General features: G+C 41.9%; 1 protein-coding gene across 3 annotated transcripts; it reads left to right on the plus strand.

The window, feature by feature from the left end:
* The first annotated feature begins 1,262 nt into the window (after positions 1-1,262).
* On the plus strand, positions 1,263-19,719 carry st8sia3 (ST8 alpha-N-acetyl-neuraminide alpha-2,8-sialyltransferase 3). Of its 3 annotated transcripts, XM_061733548.1 has the most exons (5): positions 1,263-2,108; positions 10,119-10,148; positions 14,182-14,301; positions 15,610-16,167; positions 18,425-19,719. In XM_061733548.1, exons 1-5 carry the CDS (start codon positions 1,855-1,857, stop codon positions 18,705-18,707), a joined length of 1,245 nt encoding a protein of 414 aa, XP_061589532.1. In that variant the 5' UTR covers positions 1,263-1,854; the 3' UTR covers positions 18,708-19,719. The 3 variants fall into 3 exon arrangements, with proteins under 3 accessions (XP_061589532.1, XP_061589533.1, XP_061589534.1); XM_061733549.1 differs by lacking the exon at positions 10,119-10,148; XM_061733550.1 differs by lacking the exon at positions 10,119-10,148 and having other exon boundaries at positions 14,182-14,271.
* The last annotated feature ends 605 nt before the right edge of the window (positions 19,720-20,324 follow it).

Here is a 20,324-nt window from a genome sequence, read left to right on the forward strand (position 1 = left end):
TGGTCACTGCTATTATTTGTAATATATTATATTATTTGTAATCAGCACAAATTATCTGTCCCCATATGATAAAATCCATCCCCCCTGATTTTTTTTTACAACTCGAGTACTGTGCATAGCACCATAATCTAAAATACTGCAACATTACCAAACCAGGCTTTACATTAAAAATTGAAGGTAAAAAACACGATTATGTTGTTCCAAATATCACACATGGTTATTGATTTGTCCTTGAATGCTCAGTGATGACTAACCTAAAACATAAAAACGGAAGGATCTCTGATGTCTTCTGAATGCACGCATGCCTCTGGTGTATTTGTCTCCAGATGGACAGTACCTGCAGGCAGTACTCGAGTTGTAAAAAAAAATCAGGGGGGATGGTGGATTTTATCATATGGGGACAGATAATTTGTGCTGATTACAAATAATATAATATATTACAAATAATAGCAGTGACCAAAACAGCTGCAGAAATACTGCAGGAATGACATAGCAGCAGTTAAATGCAGCCTTCTGTAAGCTTTAAATATCCACTGGGCTTACATCAAATACATCAAAACACAACAATAAAAAACAGTTTTATGAACTTATCAATATGACTCTGTCCTTCACAGGATAAGTAACATGGATCACTGCAAAAACTCACAATCTTAACAAGAATATTTGTCTTATTTCTAGTTAAAATGTCTCATTTTAGTAAAAAGAAATCTCATTACACTTAAAACAAGACTCATCACTGGAAAAAAACAACAATTTTCACCTGTTTCAAGTAGATTTTCACTTGAAATAAGTAGAAAAATCTGCCAGCGGAACAAGATTTTTTTGCTTGTAATAAGATAAATCTTGTCTGGCAGATTTTCCTACTTATTTCAAGTGAAAATGTACTTGAAACAGGTAAAAATTGTCAAATAAGTTATTTTTCTGGTGTTATTTTTCTGGTGATGACTCTAAATGTTGAAATACTGTAGCAGTAAAACCACATTCATTGATGAAAAGACATAAGGGATGGAAAGGGGGGATGGCAGTTTTACAGGGGGGATGATTTTGACCGTTTTTATTTCAGGGGGATGCCATCTCCCCTCATCCCCCCTCAACTCCAGTACTGCCTGCAGGACACCTTGTCCGTGCAGCCCATGGGGAGTGTTTTCTCCCCCTCTCTCTCTCTCTGCGTCTCTGTCCGGACAGGACGCAGAGCTCCGCCTCGGTGGCTCCTGCTGCTGCCGCGCATCTGATTTCCGCGACACACGCGCTGAGTCTCCTTAAAGCAACACCCCAGTGTAATTAATGAGTCTATACGACCGGGCAGTGCGAGAGAAGGAGGGGACGGACGGAGAGAGAGATGCAGATGAGGAGAGGAAGCAGCATCCATCTTGTCTGCCCTATGCTGAGCGTCATCGCCGCCTCGTTTTAACGCCTTGGGATTATGAAACCTGCTGTAATCTGAGCCAAAACCCCCGCAGGTAAAGCCGCTGTCACGCCCTTCCTCCCTCAGCATCCTCGGATACATCCACTGCCGGTCCAGTGCGTCACATTTGATCTTCTGGCGTCCTTTCATCTGCAGATCAGTCATCACTTTTCTGCCTTATTGCAGCTGATGGACTCAACAGCAAACGCGCAAACTGTCGCTCTTTATTTCTCTTTAGAATAAACTTTTTTTTTTTTTCTGTTTGCTTTTGGTACCGGGTCAGTCAATAAATCTGCGGCTTGTCCTATGCGGCCTTTTGCATAGACTGTGCGATCGTTTTTGTCACCCTTGTCCCCTAGTCACCCTGTCGATGACAGCCAGGGTGAGATAACGCGGCGCTGAGCTGTCCCTTATTTCCACCGGGGACTCCGACCTCCACGTCTCCGTTGATGCGGTGCGCCTGGGTGCTCGCTCTCCCCTTCCCCTGGCCGGCCTCCCACCCCCTGGTCCGGGGGGGCTCCTGCCCGAGACGAGGCAGGATGGTGCGGGTGGTCAGCGCCTTGGGTCTGATCATATTCAGCGTGGCACTGCTCATCCTTTCCCTCATCAGCTACGTGTCCATTAAGAAGGACTTCCTGCTGGGAACCCCGAGATACGGACCCAACGGAGGACCCAGGATGTACATGTTTCATGCGGGCTTTCGGTAAGTGCAGGCCGGGATGCAGACCTGCAGGTGTGGTGGCTCATGGTGGTTTGCATTATAACAACCGCGGTTGAATTGGTTTGATATTGGATATTGGATATTCGACATTCAAAGACATCCATTTAACTTGTGATACATACCACTGATTTTGGTCATATTGCTTGTGATGTGTTCATGCTCATCTAGACTATATACCACAAGAGAGTAATTATTATAAAATCATATTATGGGCTGATTTAATGAGGTTTAATGATGATTTAATGAGGTTTAATGAATTCAACACCAAATTAATTCAACACCCATAAAACTTGTGATACATACCACGGATTTTGGTCAAACCACTTGTGATGTGTTCATGGTCATCTAGACTATATATCACAAAACAGTAATTATTAAAAAATCCTATATATGGGCTGATTTTAAAATCATATATATATGGGCTGATGATTTTTTTTTAAATAATTACTGTCTTGTGATATATAGTCTGGATGACCATGAACACATCACAAGTGGTTTGAAAACAATCGGTGTTATGTATCACAAGTTTTATGGGTGTTGAATTCATTAAACCTCATTAAATCATCATTAAACCTCATTAAATCAGCCCATAATATGATTTTATAATAATTACTCTCTTGTGATATATAGTCTAGATGACCATGAACACATCACAAGCAATATGACCAAAATCAGTGGTATGTATCACAAGTTAAATGGATGTCTTTGAATGTCGAATATCCAATATCCAATATCAAACCAATTCAACCGCGGTTCAGATGAGAGTTTGAATTTCATTGACCATTTCTGGTGGAGGCTAATTCCATGGAGGGGCCCACAGCATTTTTAAAGAGCAAAAGTTTCATTAATTGTATTTACTGGATGAAGCAATCAGAAAACTAAATACATTTAAAAAAATGAATTTGGGCTGATCAAATGCCCATAGAGGCCTTGCCTTTCGGCCTGTGGCGTTGGCTGCTGTCCAGTCTCTTTAAGAACGTATTTATTTATTTATTTTAGAAACTCAATCTTAGAAAAAGTGTTGATTTATTATCGATCGCCTTTTGCACCTCAAATGACCAAAAGAGTATGGCTCCCCTGCTTGTGTTGCTGTGAAGCATCCTTGTAAGGAATGGTCCAACACAAGAAGGAAACAACAGCCTTGTTGGAATGAGAATTTGATCCCAGAAACCAGACATTGTGTGGATTTGCTCTGGTGAAACTGCAGCTTTTCTAATGATGGAAGTGTTTCCATGTTGTTTCAAACACACTGCATGATTGTGGACAACCCAGGGAGAGCTGTTTCTTTTTAATCCATAAAAAGGAAAGGAGAGATCTCCTTTTTATACAGTGTAAATATAATCTTAGTTTGTGGAGCAGTATGACATAATTAAGTTCTGCTTGAATGTTTCAGCTCAAGAATTAAGGATTGGCACTGTGACCTTTCCTTTAATGAGGAAGGAACGTTTTGTTTTTAACTCGAGTGAGGTGTTTAAGCTTTTCTGCGACACTGAGATAATTCAACTGTTTCTCATTGTGAGGAGTACCTGAAACATTTGTGGGACATTTCAATTGGTGAAGAACTATTCCAACCCACAAAAAACAAACAAACAAACACTGTAAATATACACCGGTTTGGCCTATGAGCCCTTTATTTCCAATGAAAGGAAACCCTTGGATTTCACCACAGACTGTAGCACTTATCAGTGACTTTTCCTGCGTGTACCCTTTTTGGCCCGTTGACTTCTGGGATATGCTCTGGCAGGTCTCCATGACCCTGATAGAATGAGAGGAGGCACAGAAAATGGATGGATGGATGATTTAGGCCTTTTCCTTGTGGTCAAAAACCATACTGGCATGTGGCTCAGTCCTATGTAAAATGACTCTTCAGGACATGCTGTCCTTTGTCGTAGTCATTGGCATTGAAGGGAGCATAACATCCCAGGGCTCATTTTTGATGAGGATGTCATATTTGAGGCTGCAAGAGAGAGAGAGAAGCCCTTTCTCTTATGGCTAATAAAGAGATGAGAATAATCAGATTTGCTGGTCTGTGAGATAGTTGACAGCTCCCTCAAGGTCCCATTACGTGCTGATTTCCGGATTGAAATAAGTCTAATTATCTAAAAACAATTGTGCTTTGAACATATAGTGCTATATTCAGTTTGATGCTATGAAATACTAATGAAATGTGGGTCCCACCTTAAAACATCTGCTTCTGGCTGAAGAAATACTGGGCGACAACTGTTTTTCTGAATCTGAACTCAATAAGCTGACTTGTGCGAAAGACTGGCATGGGCCCACCAGTTTAATGACCTTGGAAGGCCCTCTGCAGGTGCAAGATGTCCCCTCCCAAGATAAGGAATACACCTAGAGTTTCACAAGAAGGGTGAAGGATGACTGTGTGGGGCAATCACACAGGCAGTGTCTAGGATAGGAATAAAGACTAAGAGAAATAAGACAGACAACACAGAACACAGAGGACTTGATGGCAAGATGCTATTCTGGCATAATATGCAAAAACATTAAAGAGTTTCAGATATATGAGAGCAAGCCCAGGTGTAGAGGACCAGTGATGTATGTAGTGCAGCCGGTACTGATACAAGAGAGGTTGAAATGGCACAGAACATCAGGCGGCACCATATGGATGCAGGTAGAAGGTAACACAGAGATCTTCCTGGAAGCCTTTTATCAGTTATCACATCAGACCTCGCCAAACTAGGTAACATTGCCTAGTTTGTTCCCAGATGTCCTGGGAGGGTTATGACTTTGGTTTTTAGGTAAAAGTTCTCCAGATGTAAAAGTACTGGTAACTTTAGTTTGTGGTTGCATGAAATCTTCCTCTAAACTTCTATCGTAGCAACTTTCAAGCAACCTTTGCTAAATATTTCCTGCTCATTGTTTTAACATTTCCCTAATCTTTGCATCACAAGAAACCTTTCGTAAACCTTATCACGAGGTTTCGGTCAGGTTTGAGAATATAAGCAACCTTCTTGTTCCAGTCATTCTGCACACACAATAAATGAACAGAACTTACACCACTGTGAATTTCTGTGGGACGTGGAATCCTCTGTTACACAGCAGAGAAATCCATAATGATACAGAAGCAATGACTGCATTTACATGCATCAATAACCCTTTTAAAACCCGAATATTGGCAATAACCCGGTTTTGCACGGCCATGTAAACACCAATAACCCCTTTGAATAACCTGAATTTGCTCATATTTGGGTTTTTAAAAACCCCAATATGAGCCCTGGGTTACTCCTTTTAAAACCTGAATATTCAGTCATGTAAACGCCAAACGGAATATCCCCATCAAACGGGAACAGGAATTTGTTTTCTGCGCATGCTCTGTTCACAAGGAATCCTGGTCTTTTGAGTCCAGGAAGTTCTTATAAACACGGAGAAACCAAGACCAGGAGGAGACTAATCACTTCATAAATGTAATGAAGGATATGAACATTTCTGCATTTGTAGATGGTAGAAAGTACCGGGATAGTGAGATTCACAAGAAGGTGAGAGAAAAGTTGCGCGAAGCAGCATTTGTTTTGAATTTGGATACAGGAAGAAAAAGCGGAAATGACAGGAATTGCGTCATGATGTTCTCCGCGCGTCGCTGGTTTGATCCAGATATCCCAAATGATTAATTACCATGTAAACGGAATATTCTGAATGTTTCAGTAACTGGAATATTAGCAATAACCCAAATTTTGACTGCATGTAAACGTAGTCAATGACACAAGACAGTCAGCAATAAAAATCGAGGAGGACAGGGTTCACCTCACCATGATAAGCAGGAACCTCATTTGCAGAGTTCAGTTCTTGTACAGAAGGTCCAGATTTGAGTCCCAGCCTGTGACTCTTTGATATGTCATACTCTCATATGTCATACTCTCTTTTTCTCTGCCTCCATTTCCTGTCTACAATACTGTGAATAAAGTCCACTACAGCCACAAAATCTAGGAAAAAATAGACAAATAGAAAAAAAGCAAGCAACATATCAATAACAAGTATATAATAAAACCATGAGTTGTAGGTATGTGTCTATTTGAGGTCAGATGGGGTGACAGTGTTGTGTCTGGGAGCAGCTGGGTGACTTCTGTTTGGCCTCCAGCTGTCCTAAAAAGCTGTAAAACGAGACAAGAGATTGCAGTTGTAACAAAAAAAGGGCACAAGTGACACTTCAGTGATTTATAGGTAGACAAAAACAAGACATAAGTGATAGAGGTCCTCCTTGAAGGTACGCAGATCCAGGGCTGTGGAGAGGGCCGAGGGAGGGTTTAAGAAGCAGAGATTAGCACGCAGGTGGAAAGGACACAGACAAACATTAGGCTTCATGTATGACGATGATAATCATGAGTCTGACTGAACATTATTCCATTAGTATGATTGGCTAGAATGTTCTAGGAGTGGGACGGCCACCAGCTAATGTCTCTGCTGATGCTCTCCCAGAGCATCATTGACTACGTTTACATGCAGTCAAAATTCGGGTTATAGCTAATATTCCGGTTACTGAAACATTCGGAATATTCCGTTTACATGGTAATTAATCATTCAGGATATCTGAATCAAACCAGCGACGCACGGAGAACGTGATGACGCAATTACCGTCATTTCCACTTCTTCTTCCTGTATCCAAATTCAAAACAAATGCTCCTTCGCCCAACTTTTCGCTCACCTTCTTTTAAATCTCTCTATCCCGGTACTTTCTATCGTCTACAAATGCAGAAATGTTCATATCCTTCATTACATTTATGAAGTGATTAGTCTCCTCCTGGTCTTGTGTTTCTCCGTGTTTATAAGAACTTCCTGGACTCAAAAGACCAGGATTCCTTGTGAACAGAGCATGTGCAGAAAACAGATTCATATTCCGTTTGATGGGGATATTCTGTTTAGTGTTTACATGACCCAATATTCGGGTTTTAAAAGGAGTATCCCAGGGCTCATATTGGGGTTTTTTTTAAACCGGAATATGAGCAAATTCGAGTTATTCAAAGGGGTTATTGGTGTTTACATGGCCGTGCAAATTCGGGTTATTGCCAACTAGTCATTCTATAATTAGGGGTACATGTCATGTCCATGGGCTGTATTTATCAATTTTACTAAATAGTCACTTAAAGCAATGATCAACTTTATATCAGGGCACATTTCTCTTTCATTTAATACAAAAAAGTCAACAGATTCCATCATTTATTTAAAAAAAAAATGCTTATTCTATACTGGATTTTGTTGTTTTTGTGCTGTCCGATTTGCTAAATGTCAGGTTTTGCTCTTCAGATTAACACTAAAATACATTTTTTTGTATTTAATTTCCATAATTATTTGTTCAAAATGATCATTAAAATATGAGAAAGGTGTTTTAAAAACTATTTGGTTCATGCATGTACATTAAATCATCCACTTTGTGTGTGTCCGAGAAATCTCTGTCAACTGTGTTACCCATTGAAAAAACCCCTATAAATCAGCAATGGTTTGCCCCAAAGTCACATGTCCAAAATTATATGATGTCCCTTCCTTCAGGGAGGGAGATTTGAAAACAGTGTGGTAAATTTCTACTCCTCCTCTTCAATATTTCATCAATATTATTGTGTGCACATAGAGTGGGTTAATTGATCGTCAACTGTGTTATCAACATGTTCTTGTGAACTTTCTTTACATGTTATTTTTACAAAAATACAGAGAAACTGTATAAAACATGAGTTGATCAAGGCCATGTAGTGACAGGTCCAAGGTCTGCACTTAGGACAAGGCCCTAAAATGGCCGAAATGTCAACTGTGTTACCTGTCAACTGTGTTACCCACCTGTGTTACCCAACTGTAACACAGTTGACAGGGATTAACACGGTTGACAATGTTGGCAGTTTATTCTCATTTTTTATGCTTATATTGAGTGTTGTTGATAAAAAAACATTCATGAACTATTGTTATAACACAGACATTACATAGTAATTACATAGGAGTTGCCTAATTACATAGTAATTTTTGCCTGTCAACTGTGTTATGAATGGTTTTTGTGTCATATATCTTTTAAATATTGACTAAACTTTAACAAAAAAGATGGGGGGTATCTGTAGAGAGGGAGGTCTTACATAAGATTGGTGAATAACTCTAAATTCAGTGTAATATGCATTTATTTCGGAAAAAAATATGAATCCCTCCTGATAACATCCCATAGAATGTCCATTATGAAGCTCAAAATTCATATTTTCAAATCAGTTAGACAGGCAACCTTAAAACCCCTGGTGAATAGACTCAAAACCTTTCAAACAAATGTATTATCAAATGTGTAGTACCTAGTTCTTGTTGTATATGACACAACATTTGTCCGTAACACGGTTGACAAAATAATGAGTCCAATGTTTATTTTCATTAAAATATTTAATATGTAATTAGAGTTTAAGCTTGGCAATTAATGAATTTAGCACATTTAGGGGGTATATTATGGAAACAACTAGATTATTTATCAAAAAAGAAAAGTGATTTTGTCACTTTTGGTTGATATGAAATGTACCCCTAATTATAGAATGACTGTTTTCGGGTTTTAAAAGGATTATTGACTGGAAACGCAGTCATTGTTAAATCACACATCATATCATGTCATAGAAACAAATAAACTTGATGAAACTGGGGGTTTCCTTGATAAAGGTGCACGAAAAAGCTAAAATAGCCCATGTCTATGACTCTCATAATGGGCATGTTCATTAAAGCAGCCTGACATCAGATTCAGAGTCCAGATTGTGATAATTTGTGTATTCTATATTTACTTCTCAGTCTCTTCATGAAGATAATACTCTTCAGAGGGACCCCACTGCCCACTGAGCATGCTGGATGTGGAGACAGTGGCGGGTCCAAGAACCCCTTAGATCTATGTGACAGGTCTAGGGACTGACCTAGCAACCTTCCGCTTGGAGGACAACCAACTCTACCTACTGATCAATGCCCATGTTGATAACGTGTAGATAACATGAAGATCCAATACATTTCAGACATTTCGTGTTCAGAACAAAATGATTCAACAACCAAACACCAGTACGCAGTGAGACCTCCCCCAAAAGCAAGCACAGTTTTAATCATTATTAAGGAGATGACAAATCTTTTTAAGGACGTTAGTTTTAAGAGAGCCATGTTTTTGTATTCCCTGTTTGTATTTTAAAGCGAGTTGAAAGTTCATATGGATCTCATGAAGCTTTGATAAGGCAACAAGACCGGACTGTTGCATACAGTAGTTCTGCATATGCCTTCAGTTGAATTGACATGGTACGTTCAGCTAAAACTAATCATTTAAAGAACTATTAATGGTTTTTACACCACAACTTGCTACTGAGACCCTATTTGTGGATACTTAATATTGTATTTACAGACATAATTGTTTTAATTTTGAGACATCTATTACTGCTATATTGCTCTATATTGTAGTTTTGTTTTTATTCACATTTTATTATTGCTGATATTTTTCTGCATGTAGTAGTTTTCCCCTCTATGTTGCTACTCCTTACTGGTGGATGAAATGAACATTAACTATCTGCAGTTTCTGTTTACAGCCTCTAAGAGAACAAGTCAGCAGCTTACAGCTGCACGAGTGGTGCTTTGAGCTAAACATTTATGCTGTTGCGAGCGTCTGCGTGATAAAAACGCTCCAACGTTAAGTGGTTGTGATGTCTCCCACTATCACGAGTATTTACATATTTTCTAACGTAATCTTTTTCCTCACGTCCAGTGCTGGTAACAGAGTGTGTATTAGCTTGTGTCTGACTGTCATTGCATGGCGGTATCTAAACCTTTAACTGGGGTGTTTCCTTTTTACATTTTACTCTGCGGTAAGTATTTCTAATGCACTGTATCATCTGCATGCCAGGTCTTCACAGGATCCATTTTGTTATTCCTTTCTGCCATTTAAATGTCAATTTAAACCCACTGTTGTCGCTTAAATGATATTGGATACAAGAATGGGTGAGTTTTGTTTTGTTTTGGTTTTGTATCTGTTTTTCATTTTCTCCCATGTCCCTGTCGCAGTGAGAGGCCACCTCGCAAACCCGACCTGAGGTGAATACAGAGGGATGATATGTTCATCAAAACTACAGCAATGCAAAGCATCCTTGCATTTCTTCACTATTGTATGTGTTCAAGCATTCTGCTTAATCTGCAACCTGGAATCAAAAAACGTTGATTCCCGCGTGGAAAAATGCAGCCGAATGAAAAAAAGAGTGAGGCTGGTGACTTTTATTTTACTGCACAGTGTATAAATTAAAGCCGTTTCATGTTTTGCATCTTCATCTCAATATACATCTATTCCTGCATCTTAGGCCTGCAAAAGGTTTAGACACTAAAGCTTTTAGGACTTTCAAATGTTTCCATTCCTTCTCGTGAAATGTTGAAGGTGTTATTTTGTCACATTCTTCCTGCAAATATATTCAGCGCTGTAAAACAGTATAGGACCATTGTTGTAACACTTTTGGTTTTCAAATGATCTACACTTTCTCTTTTGGAGGCTTCCATCACAAAAGTAGACTGCCATACAATGGTAGTGTGATCACAGAAACCTTCAGTTGTCTAACTGTTTCCAAAAGGAAATTAACTCATTCATTTTTAACCTAATTCACAAGCCCTAAATTGCCCAATCTGGACTTTTCTTGAAATGTGTTGCAGGCCTAAAATGCACAAATGGTTGCATAGCGAAATTAAATTCGGTGGGAAAAACAGATATTGTTATACTATGCAGTGAAAATAAAGTCAAAGCTAGTTTAGAAGTAATAGCCATTCTTAATTTCCATCCTCCACCTTATTTTGGTCCCATGCCTGCCTGCCTGCTTGTCGGCCCGTCTCTCTGTCGTCTTCATCCTTTCTGATAGAATCAGCAGCTCTTGCTACATTTTGATTTGGTAAGGCAGAAACCTGCATCCAGCTGTTTTTGTCACATTTTAGACACCAAGTGAGGTTGAGCCTGAGATTGAATTTGCTCTGCTGCCTTTTAATTTCATGCTGATGTCAAATCAGCATAAAAGAAGGCACATTTAGACTTTATTGCCAAATTGTATTCAGATCTCATTTTGTAGAGGAGTAACTCTCACACCAGAACAGCAAATAATCTCATTGGCTTTCTCTTGATTCAAGTGGAAGTACAAAGTTATTTAACCTTTTTTTATCTAGTCAGTTCTTTTTAGATGTTGATATGAATTACTTTGATGTTTGGCTACAACATTTCATATGTAAAATGAAACAGAGTTGAATTAATTAATGAATTCATTCATTAAAAATGATGAGATCCTGATACAAAGTTTAATTTGCTTATCTCGAGTATGCCATGCCGTGCTGCATTTCTCTGGATGAACTCGTTTATTTGTTGGTTTATCTTTGTCACGCCATAAAAAAGCTGGTTCTACATGTTCTTCTTAGCTCAGCTTTATACCTACTTACCTGGTCAGTAATAAAGACACAAAGTGAGAATCCTGATTCATTAGAATACTTTGAAGTTGTTAAATGGTGGATGTGTTTACTTGTTAGGGAGGTTAATGGGTTTCTAATGTTTAAATGCACATTTCTCACATCAGATTTAAAATTCTGAAAGTTAAATGCACAACCTCCACATCATGTACTGTAGTTACTTTGGCAGATCATAGAATAATTTCTCCTGCTTTGTACACGTAGCTCATGCTATGATACATCCATATAAAATAAGACACACCGTCTTCTCTCTGTTACATCATCAGTTACGTCTTTCATGTCAGTACTGCTCTCTGCTGACGTGCCCGACACTTCAGATCTTCAACAAATCATTTTCTTAACTATTTGACATCAAATTTGATCAGTCCTGACAGATGTTTTGGATAAAGGCTCAAATATGATACATTTCTTATGGTGAAACTTTTATATTATGATGTAGAAGGTGGGAAGAATTTGATCAACTAGTGATCAACCAGCTCTTAGGTGAATAAAACCATAAGAAGTGGTGCAGGATGGGTGGCAGAAGAACGGAGGGAGTGGTGGAAGAGGTGAAGTCCACAGGCAAGTCCCGGATGAAAGAGGGACAACACTTGTGGACAACATCACCAGTCATCAGTTTGAAAGTTTGCTCACAAATCTCATGAGGTCTGCAGTTTCATCTATTGTCCAAATGTTTTCTCATGATAACCCACCGTCACCCATTTTCTGTGGGAAGTTGTTCCCTTTAAGCTCCGGTTCTCCACCGGCCTGAGGGGATTCCAAGCAGTGTTATTACTGCTGCTGGGATGCATTTATCAACCTGTTTTTCACAGGATGTGCTGGAACCGCGCTCCCAGCTCAGAGGTCACAGCTGCGAGTGCTCCAACTATCACTGGCAACAGTTGCCTTCCCCTTCCTCATCTTTCTTATCAGCCTGTCGTATTGTCCCAGCTTCTTGTGCTCCTTATTCTTGATGTTGCTGTTACTTGGGATCGCTATGTCTATCAATACTGTTTTCTTCTGCAGTTTGTTGACCATCACAATGTCCTGCTGGATAGCCATCACCCACCAGTCTTGATTTGGAAGTCCCAAGGAATCTTTGTGCCTTCATTCTCCTCTAGTCTTGGAGGTTCTTCCTTTTTTGGGACTTATATTGGACATATGTGCCTTACCCACCTGTAGATCCCACGGTTAGGTGCTGGATTGTCTCCATGATGTCTGCAGCTGGGGTCTTGTCTGCTGTGGTAGACCCAGGCCTTCATTGCTCTTGTGCAAAAGGCCTATAATAACAATTTAGTGAACATCGACTAATGAAAATGAGATGCTTCTTTTGAATTGTGGTTGTGGTGAAGCAGTCACAGCAATCAAGGCGATTCTGTAATGCTCAAGAGACTTCTCCACCAGTGGGCAGGTATCGTGCTCATGAAGAAACTCTTCCAGCTACCTCAGGTTTGAAGGGTTTCTCCTCCGGGTTGCATGTTTCAGCTCTTTCCTTAGATGTCCAAGAGGATATATATCAGGACTCATGAAAGGACACTTCAGAATAGTCCAATGTTTTTGTTCTTAGCCCTCCTCGGGTGTTTTTAGCTGTGTATTTTTATTAATTATCTGATCGGAGGACTCATCACTTGCAACTGAAAAAAAGGCTTTCCGGCATTGGGAACTATGTCACTCCAGAATAACTCAATAATCTTGAGATTTCCTTGTACCTGCAAAGATTTGAGACACCTTGAGACACCGGCTGCAGAAAAGAAGCCCCGGCTTATAACTGAGCCTCCTCCATGTTTCACATTAGATGCACCCTTCTTTCTTTTACGTCCACTTTGGCTCAAATAGCGGTGGATAGTGTGATTTCACACTGATACACCTTGATTTTGGATTTCAGCTTGAAAATTCTTTGGAGGTTGCTCTGAACTCTGAACTCTTTGGTTACCGTTTTTATTTCCTTACTTCAATTTGTCATCATCTTCCCTGTCGTGGCCACGTTCGGGGAGGTTGGCTGCAGTCACACGGACGCTAAACTTTTGAATGAAATGAGTAACTGTATTCACAGGAACATCACGCTGCTTGGAGACGGTCTTCTATCCGTTGCCTTTAACATGATTGGCTGTAATTATTTCTGATATCCTCAGACAACCCTCTCCTTTGCTTTCTTTGGTCCATGTTTTCACACTTTAATTAGGCAGACTTACTGATTGCAAGACTGAAGACACCGTTGGTGCTAATTACAGGACATTAACAAGTCACTATGTTCCAATTATTTTCAATCTTTTCAAGCGGTTAGTCGGTCCGGGCCAGTTTCAAACCAATTGGAATACAATTTAAAAGTATAGTATATCATATTTTCAGTCAATTCTTATCATTTATTACTTCTGTCAGATTCAAATTATTTCAGTGACCACTGTGGAAGGGTACCACCACATTTTTTGCATACCATCAATGTTTCTGACGTATACTGTAAGGAAATAGAAGCAGACATGATTTAAATTAACCAACAAGTTAACTTTGTTGGTTAATTTAGCAAATTGAATGGAAATCTGACCATTTTATTTTGTATAAAGAGCTAAAAGGCTTCTTAAAGCATCTTGAAGTGCAGCTGGACAGACTGACCTGCTGCAAAAACACTGAGCTGCATGTCACTTCCTCCTCTTTTAAGCTCCCCGTTGGCAATGAAGTATCTGGATCCAGCTTTCACTCCTCTGGCCAGCGCCCTTAGTGACGACATGCAGAACTCATCTAAATGGAGGTACAACAGCTCTGCTTTTACACAGCTGAGGTACGCACACACACACACACACACACACACACACACACACACACACACACACACACACACACACACAAATGCACACACTCTCCATCCTCCTCCTGCAGCAGACTCTAAGTACCCTGATATTTTAACTGGTTTTTAGTACTTAAAGCAGTGAGTGTTACCGTAGTCTTGAAAATGTGTGTTTTATGAGCAGGAAGCACATGCAGTGTCATGGAGCACAAATGTATGCAAGATTTATTTATTTATTTATTTATTTCGATCATGTGCTCAGTATGGTACACTCATTCATAACATGTCGTGTAATCATTTAGATCGAAAAGGAATATGCTGAAGCTCTGAGCTTATAAATGCCTACCCTTTAATCTTCACATTATTATTATTTACACTTTCTATAACAAATGCTTTCTAGCATTTCCACCCAAAAAAGAAGCAAACACAAAACACAAAAAGAAAATATATGTAACAACAAAGAACCAGTAAGAAAAGAAAAAAGGAAAAATAAATAATAAATAGTCCCGATTAAAACAAGGACAAAAAGATCAGTAATTATTACCTGCATAATTCCATAATTTTCTCCCTTGCATCTTATCCTTTAAAGGAGCATGAGGCAGGATTGAGGCAGGATTTATGAAAAAAATTAGTATACGTTTTAAGTTTTCTAGTAATAATGTCAGATGAAGCGTTCCAAGCCAAAAAGAATGAGTCCTCTACCGTATCTCTCTGTTGCCTTGAACAAGCTGTGTGCTGCAAAATGTGCTGCAATTCGGACCCCGAATTTCCCGCGCTGGGCTGCGGATGTGACGTCATATGACGCATCATGCACGTTCTCCCAGTTCTCCCGTGCCGGCTTCACTGTTGGCTGCAGTACCCCCAACGGCCGTCATGGTGAAGGGTGGCGCTAGAGAGTCTCATTTCTTAAAAGGAGCCTCACGCTCCTTTAAAGAGTCAATTACAGTATTAACTAACATCTCAAGTCTCATCCACCAGAAACGGTTGAGTAAACACAAATTGACTGATTTTAGGCCAATTCAGTGTATTCAAATCTTGATTCTTCAGCTTCTAGTCCTACAACAGGGGTACAAATCTAAAGAAGTCAAAACAAGTCTCACGTTGATATTAAAATCACAAAGCACTTGTCTTAAGGTCTTAACGCCAGGATGCACACGTCATGTACTGTACCACGTCTGTCATGAGACACGAAACAGCGACGATGCAAGACAATAACTGTATAACAGTTCACATTATCTGTTTAACTCTTGATGTATTCTTCTCTGTGAAAACCTAAAGTAAATTTGCTGTAATGTCTTGCAGGAGGGAGATATCTCAATATATTGACATCCCCCACAACTTTACGCTGACTCGGGACTCCGTCAAAGTGGGACAGCTGATGCACTATGACTACTCCAGTCACAAGTATGTCTACTCCATTGGGGAGAACTTCCGCTCACTCCTTCCAGAGGTCTCGCCAATCCTCAATAAGCACTACAATGTCTGTGCTGTGGTTGGCAACAGTGGCATCCTCACGGGCTCCCGTTGTGGCTCTCAGATTGAGAAATTTGACTACGTCTTCCGTTGCAACTTTGCACCAACGGAGCTCTTTAGGAAGGATGTAGGACGGCGCACCAACATGACAACCTTCAATCCCAGCATCCTGGAGAAATACTACAATAATTTGCTGACTGTTCAGGACAGGAACAACTTCTTCCTCAGTCTGAAAAAGCTGGATGGTGCCATCCTTTGGATACCTGCTTTTTTCTTCCACACGTCGGCCACGGTGACGAGAACACTGGTGGACTTCTTCGTGGAACATCGCAATCAGCTGAAGGTCCGACTAGCCTGGCCTGGGAACATCATGCAATACATCAACAGGTAAGTCACACCACGCTACCACTGTTTATCCACACATTAAATGTACCATCATGCCACTGCCCAGATATTGACATGTATATTAGGTAGATAGACCGACCGACCGACCGACCGACCGACCAACTTACCTACCTACCTACCTACCTACCTACCTACCTACCTACCTACCTACCTACCTACCTACCTACCTACCTACCTACCTACCTACCTACCTACCTACCTACCTACCTAATCAAAATGTGCGTCTAGATCCTGCAACGATGACTTTTCTCAGTCAAAAGCGTTACCGTGGCGACGATAGACGCTAAAAAGCGCGCCCCCCTTTATCTGATTGGTCCATATTTGATAGTTCCTACTTTTCTGCCATAACTTTTGAATGGTTTGACATAAAGACTTGTGGGTGGTGTCATCGGACTCGGTTTTGACTCCTTGACCTTCATTGGCATGAATTAGCCCCGCCCCTTTTTCTGATTGGTCGATATTTGATAGATACTATTTTCTGCCATAACTTTTGAATGGTATGACATACAGAGTCGTGGCTGGTGTCATCCGCTAAATGTCCAGGCCTGAAGAATCTACATGCAAGTCATACAAGCTTCCACTGCAGCCTGAACGTGCACAAGGGTGCGAGGGCCTGTTCATCGCTGCTTGCAGCTTTAATTATTATTGTTTTTCCATTTCATGTCATGTACTTCATATAAAGGTGTTTAAGATGATTGGTTAATATAAAAACTGCAGTTCTTATGGGCTTTTTTCACCATTGATTTCAGTGATGGTTCACACCTGGTGCCTAACTGAAATCTTTCAGTATCTAATCACTATGGGAGCACTGGTTCAGAGCCAAGAAAACTGGTTTCAAATCTCCACTTGATGAAAGAAGTAGTTACAGTACGTCAGGGTCTAGAGTGGCATGATTGCAATTGTGAAGTGACATCGGTGTTAATATAAAAAACAAATCAAACATCGCTCATCAGTGGAGGACAAACTCCTCACAATATGACCACTGACTGAGTGAAGAACAAAGGGCTGGACTTGAGATAGTAAAGTATCCCAGAATGCATTTTTCATCAACAAACTGAAGTAATTGCAAACAACAATTACTGGATTTCCCAGGTACCTGCTGTGACATACGTGTGTAGCAGGGCGAGTGTGGAGAGGTTGATGGGCCACACCTGTGACCCATCACCTGAGTGGCTGCAGCTCCTCCACCCTGCCACATACCCCCATCGTCAAACTCAGGCCGGGGTCCAACCGGCCGAGCCTACTCCCCCCCCCCACCCCCCTCGGAGCGGGAGAGGAAGCCTGGAACCGCCGTCTGCGCCCCCGGGCCTTCCTGGGTCGGGAGGCCGCCCTCGGCGACGGGCCGACTGCCGAGAAAGCTGCTTTCGGGACCAGCCCATGGTGGTCTCGGGCCAGACGGCATCCGCTGCCATGGCCGGGGTGCGTCCAGGACCACCCCCTCCTCCGTCACGCAGCACTGCGCCGGCTGCTGGTCCGCCTCCAGGAAGCCTCCTCCACGACGCAGCACTGCTCCGGAGCTGGTGCGTCCCCGTCTCCGCGGGTCCCGCCGTCGCTGGCGCCGCCTCCGACTCCGCCTCCGACTCCGCCGCCGCCTCAGGAGCCGTCGCCTGGCGGCCTGCAGCCACTGCCTCCCGGCCTCTCGGCTGCAGCGCCGCCAGCTCCTCCCGCGCTGCTGCGGCGAACCTCAAGCGTGGCGCAGGGGTGGGTCGCTCCGCGGCCACCAGCGCTTCTAGCGAGCTGCTGCTCCCCCTGGCCCCGGAGCAGGGCGGCCAGGTCCGCCATGGCATGGGCGAGCGCCTCCAGGGCCCGCTCCGTGCCTCCCTTCTCCATCCCATCGGGCCCCACGTTGGGTGCCAGTGTAGCAGGGCGAGTGCTACGGGGGCCCGACCGACAGGATAGAGAGGTCACGGAGTTTAGTGCAGAACCCTTTATTAACTGACACCGCCACACGTGCACAAGCACAGCAACACATCAGCAGCTTCTCCGTAGCCCCCTTGCTGCTGTCCAGCCCTGCCTTATCAAGGCTGGCAGGGTGGAGAGGTTGATGGGCCACACCTGTGACCCATCACCTGAGTGGCTGCAGCTCCTCCACCCTGCCACAACGTGGTATAAATATAGATTAACTATAAATGAAAACACAAGTTATTAGGTCTATTACCTGAGGTTATTTGGTCGATTACTGGTTATAAAAATAAACTTATTTTTCGATTTAACATTTTTCTTTTCTTGTACCAAACAGCTACTGGAAAACGAAGCAGCTGTCACCGAAGCGCTTGAGCACCGGCATCCTGATGTACACGCTGGCATCATCCATGTGTGATCAGATTCACCTCTTCGGCTTTTGGCCCTTTGGCTGGGACCCCAACACGGGGAAAGAGCTGCCGTACCACTACTACGACAAGAAGGGCACCAAGTTCACCACCAAATGGCAGGAGTCCCATCAGCTGCCCGCCGAGTTCAAACTCCTCTACAAGATGCATATGGAGGGACTGCTGAAGCTCTCCCTCTCCCACTGCGCTTAGCAGTGTCACTGCGGCTGCGGGAGTGCACGTTCAAATCACCAAGCAGCACAAGCAGCACAAGCAGCACAAGCAGCACTTCCACAGACCCGAGTGACAGAAGTGCAGGGTTCATGCAGTGAATCTTGACTGGTAAGGATGAGTCGGTGATCTCAAGATCCCACGGCAAATGGACTGCGACAATAAACAAGGATTATATCGATTTTCTACTTCTTAAGAATAAATAGTAAAATGATAATGCTATGATTTCTTTCTTTCTTTTCTTTTGAAGAATTTCTGGCAATGTTGCTGTACAACAAAGTATGACAAGGTTTCTCTTGTTTTCATGCTGTTTCAATCTCTACGTAAAGGGAGGCTACATCTGAGTGTCGGTGTCACCACTGACCTGATAAAGCTGGGGTCACAGGCCACTCACGTTGAGACCTCCCTTAGCAATATAAGCCAGTGAGATATGCAGAAGCAAAGGCTTCTAATTGACTCGAATGAATCTCTGGTGATTTTCCAGAGTTATAATGTCCCGTCTCTTAATGCTGGTGTTTGTTGATCCTTTAAAAGTTCATGTCTGCAGTTTTATTCCCCTGGGGTTAAAGGTTTGCTGGTATCAGAAGAAACAGGCAACAACAGGCAAACTCCTTTCATTCTTTAAAGAGTCAGTGATTTCAGATTCATCCTACCTTAAGTTCATCTTTAAGTTTATCTTTAATAACGTGGATAAGTTCTCATGTGTATAGAAGAACAAAAGAGAGGATAAAACAGTTTTCTTGTCTCTTTGACAGGATCCGGAAGTGGCCTAAATGACATGCTGCATAGATGTCTTCCACATTATAAGGGATATATCTCATAATTGCTCCAGTCTATGCATCTTACTCTCCTGGGTTGCATTTTGTGTTGTCTGATAATAGTATTAGTCGTACATCTGCAGTCTTGTGAAGACAAGTGGATATCATCCACCCACTTTGCATTTAACGCAGCGCTCCCAGTCAGAAAATACAGTCACAAGGAAACATACAGTCACGTAAAGGTTTTACATCTTGGGCCTCCTTACCTGGGGCCTCATCTATAAAGCTTGCTTGCGCACAAAAAGGGCCTGAAAGATGCGCAAGCCACCTTCTACGCAAAGGCTCTAAAAAGAAAAACTAAACGAAAAATCTGCGTATCCCTACGGCAACCCTGACCCTCCCGTAGGAATGTACTTAAGACACTGGGAACTGGCGACGCAGGCTGTGAGGTGGTGAAATGAAGCCAGATCCATGTCATACTCTTAATAATGTCATCACATATCACAACATATATCAGACTTATAATAAAATAGCGCTGATCGTGTCCCTCTGTGTTTGAAGCTCTGTGCTGCTCAAGGCTGATTTATGGTTCTGCGTTAAATCGACGCAGAGCATACGGCGTAGGTTACGCGGCCCGCGCAACGTACAGGGCGCGTCGCTGCGTAACCTACGGCGTAACCCTACGGCGTAGGCTCTGCGTCGATGTAACGCAGATATTTAGGCATAATTAGGCTTAACTAGTGTGTGCGTGTGTGACAGACGTGCATGGGACGATTGAAATACGGAATAAATTTTATATAAATTTTAATTCCCAATTACGTAACAATTCCGTATTTCAAGG

Source organism: Cololabis saira, chromosome 11 (assembly GCF_033807715.1).
Source record: "Cololabis saira isolate AMF1-May2022 chromosome 11, fColSai1.1, whole genome shotgun sequence".
Classification (NCBI taxonomy): Eukaryota; Metazoa; Chordata; class Actinopteri; order Beloniformes; family Belonidae; genus Cololabis; species Cololabis saira.

What these genes read in the sequence shown, in the direction of transcription:
- st8sia3 (XM_061733548.1), top strand. Translation starts at nt 1,855, where the DNA reads ATGCGGTGCGCCTGGGTGCTCGCTCTCCCCTTCCCCTGGCCGGCCTCC. An exon ending in ATGTTTCATGCGGGCTTTCG is followed by an intron (nt 2,109 to 10,118) that starts GTAAGTGCAGGC and finishes TCCCTGTCGCAG; the next exon opens with TGAGAGGCCACCTCGCAAAC. An exon ending in CCTCGCAAACCCGACCTGAG is followed by an intron (nt 10,149 to 14,181) that starts GTGAATACAGAG and finishes TCCTCTTTTAAG; the next exon opens with CTCCCCGTTGGCAATGAAGT.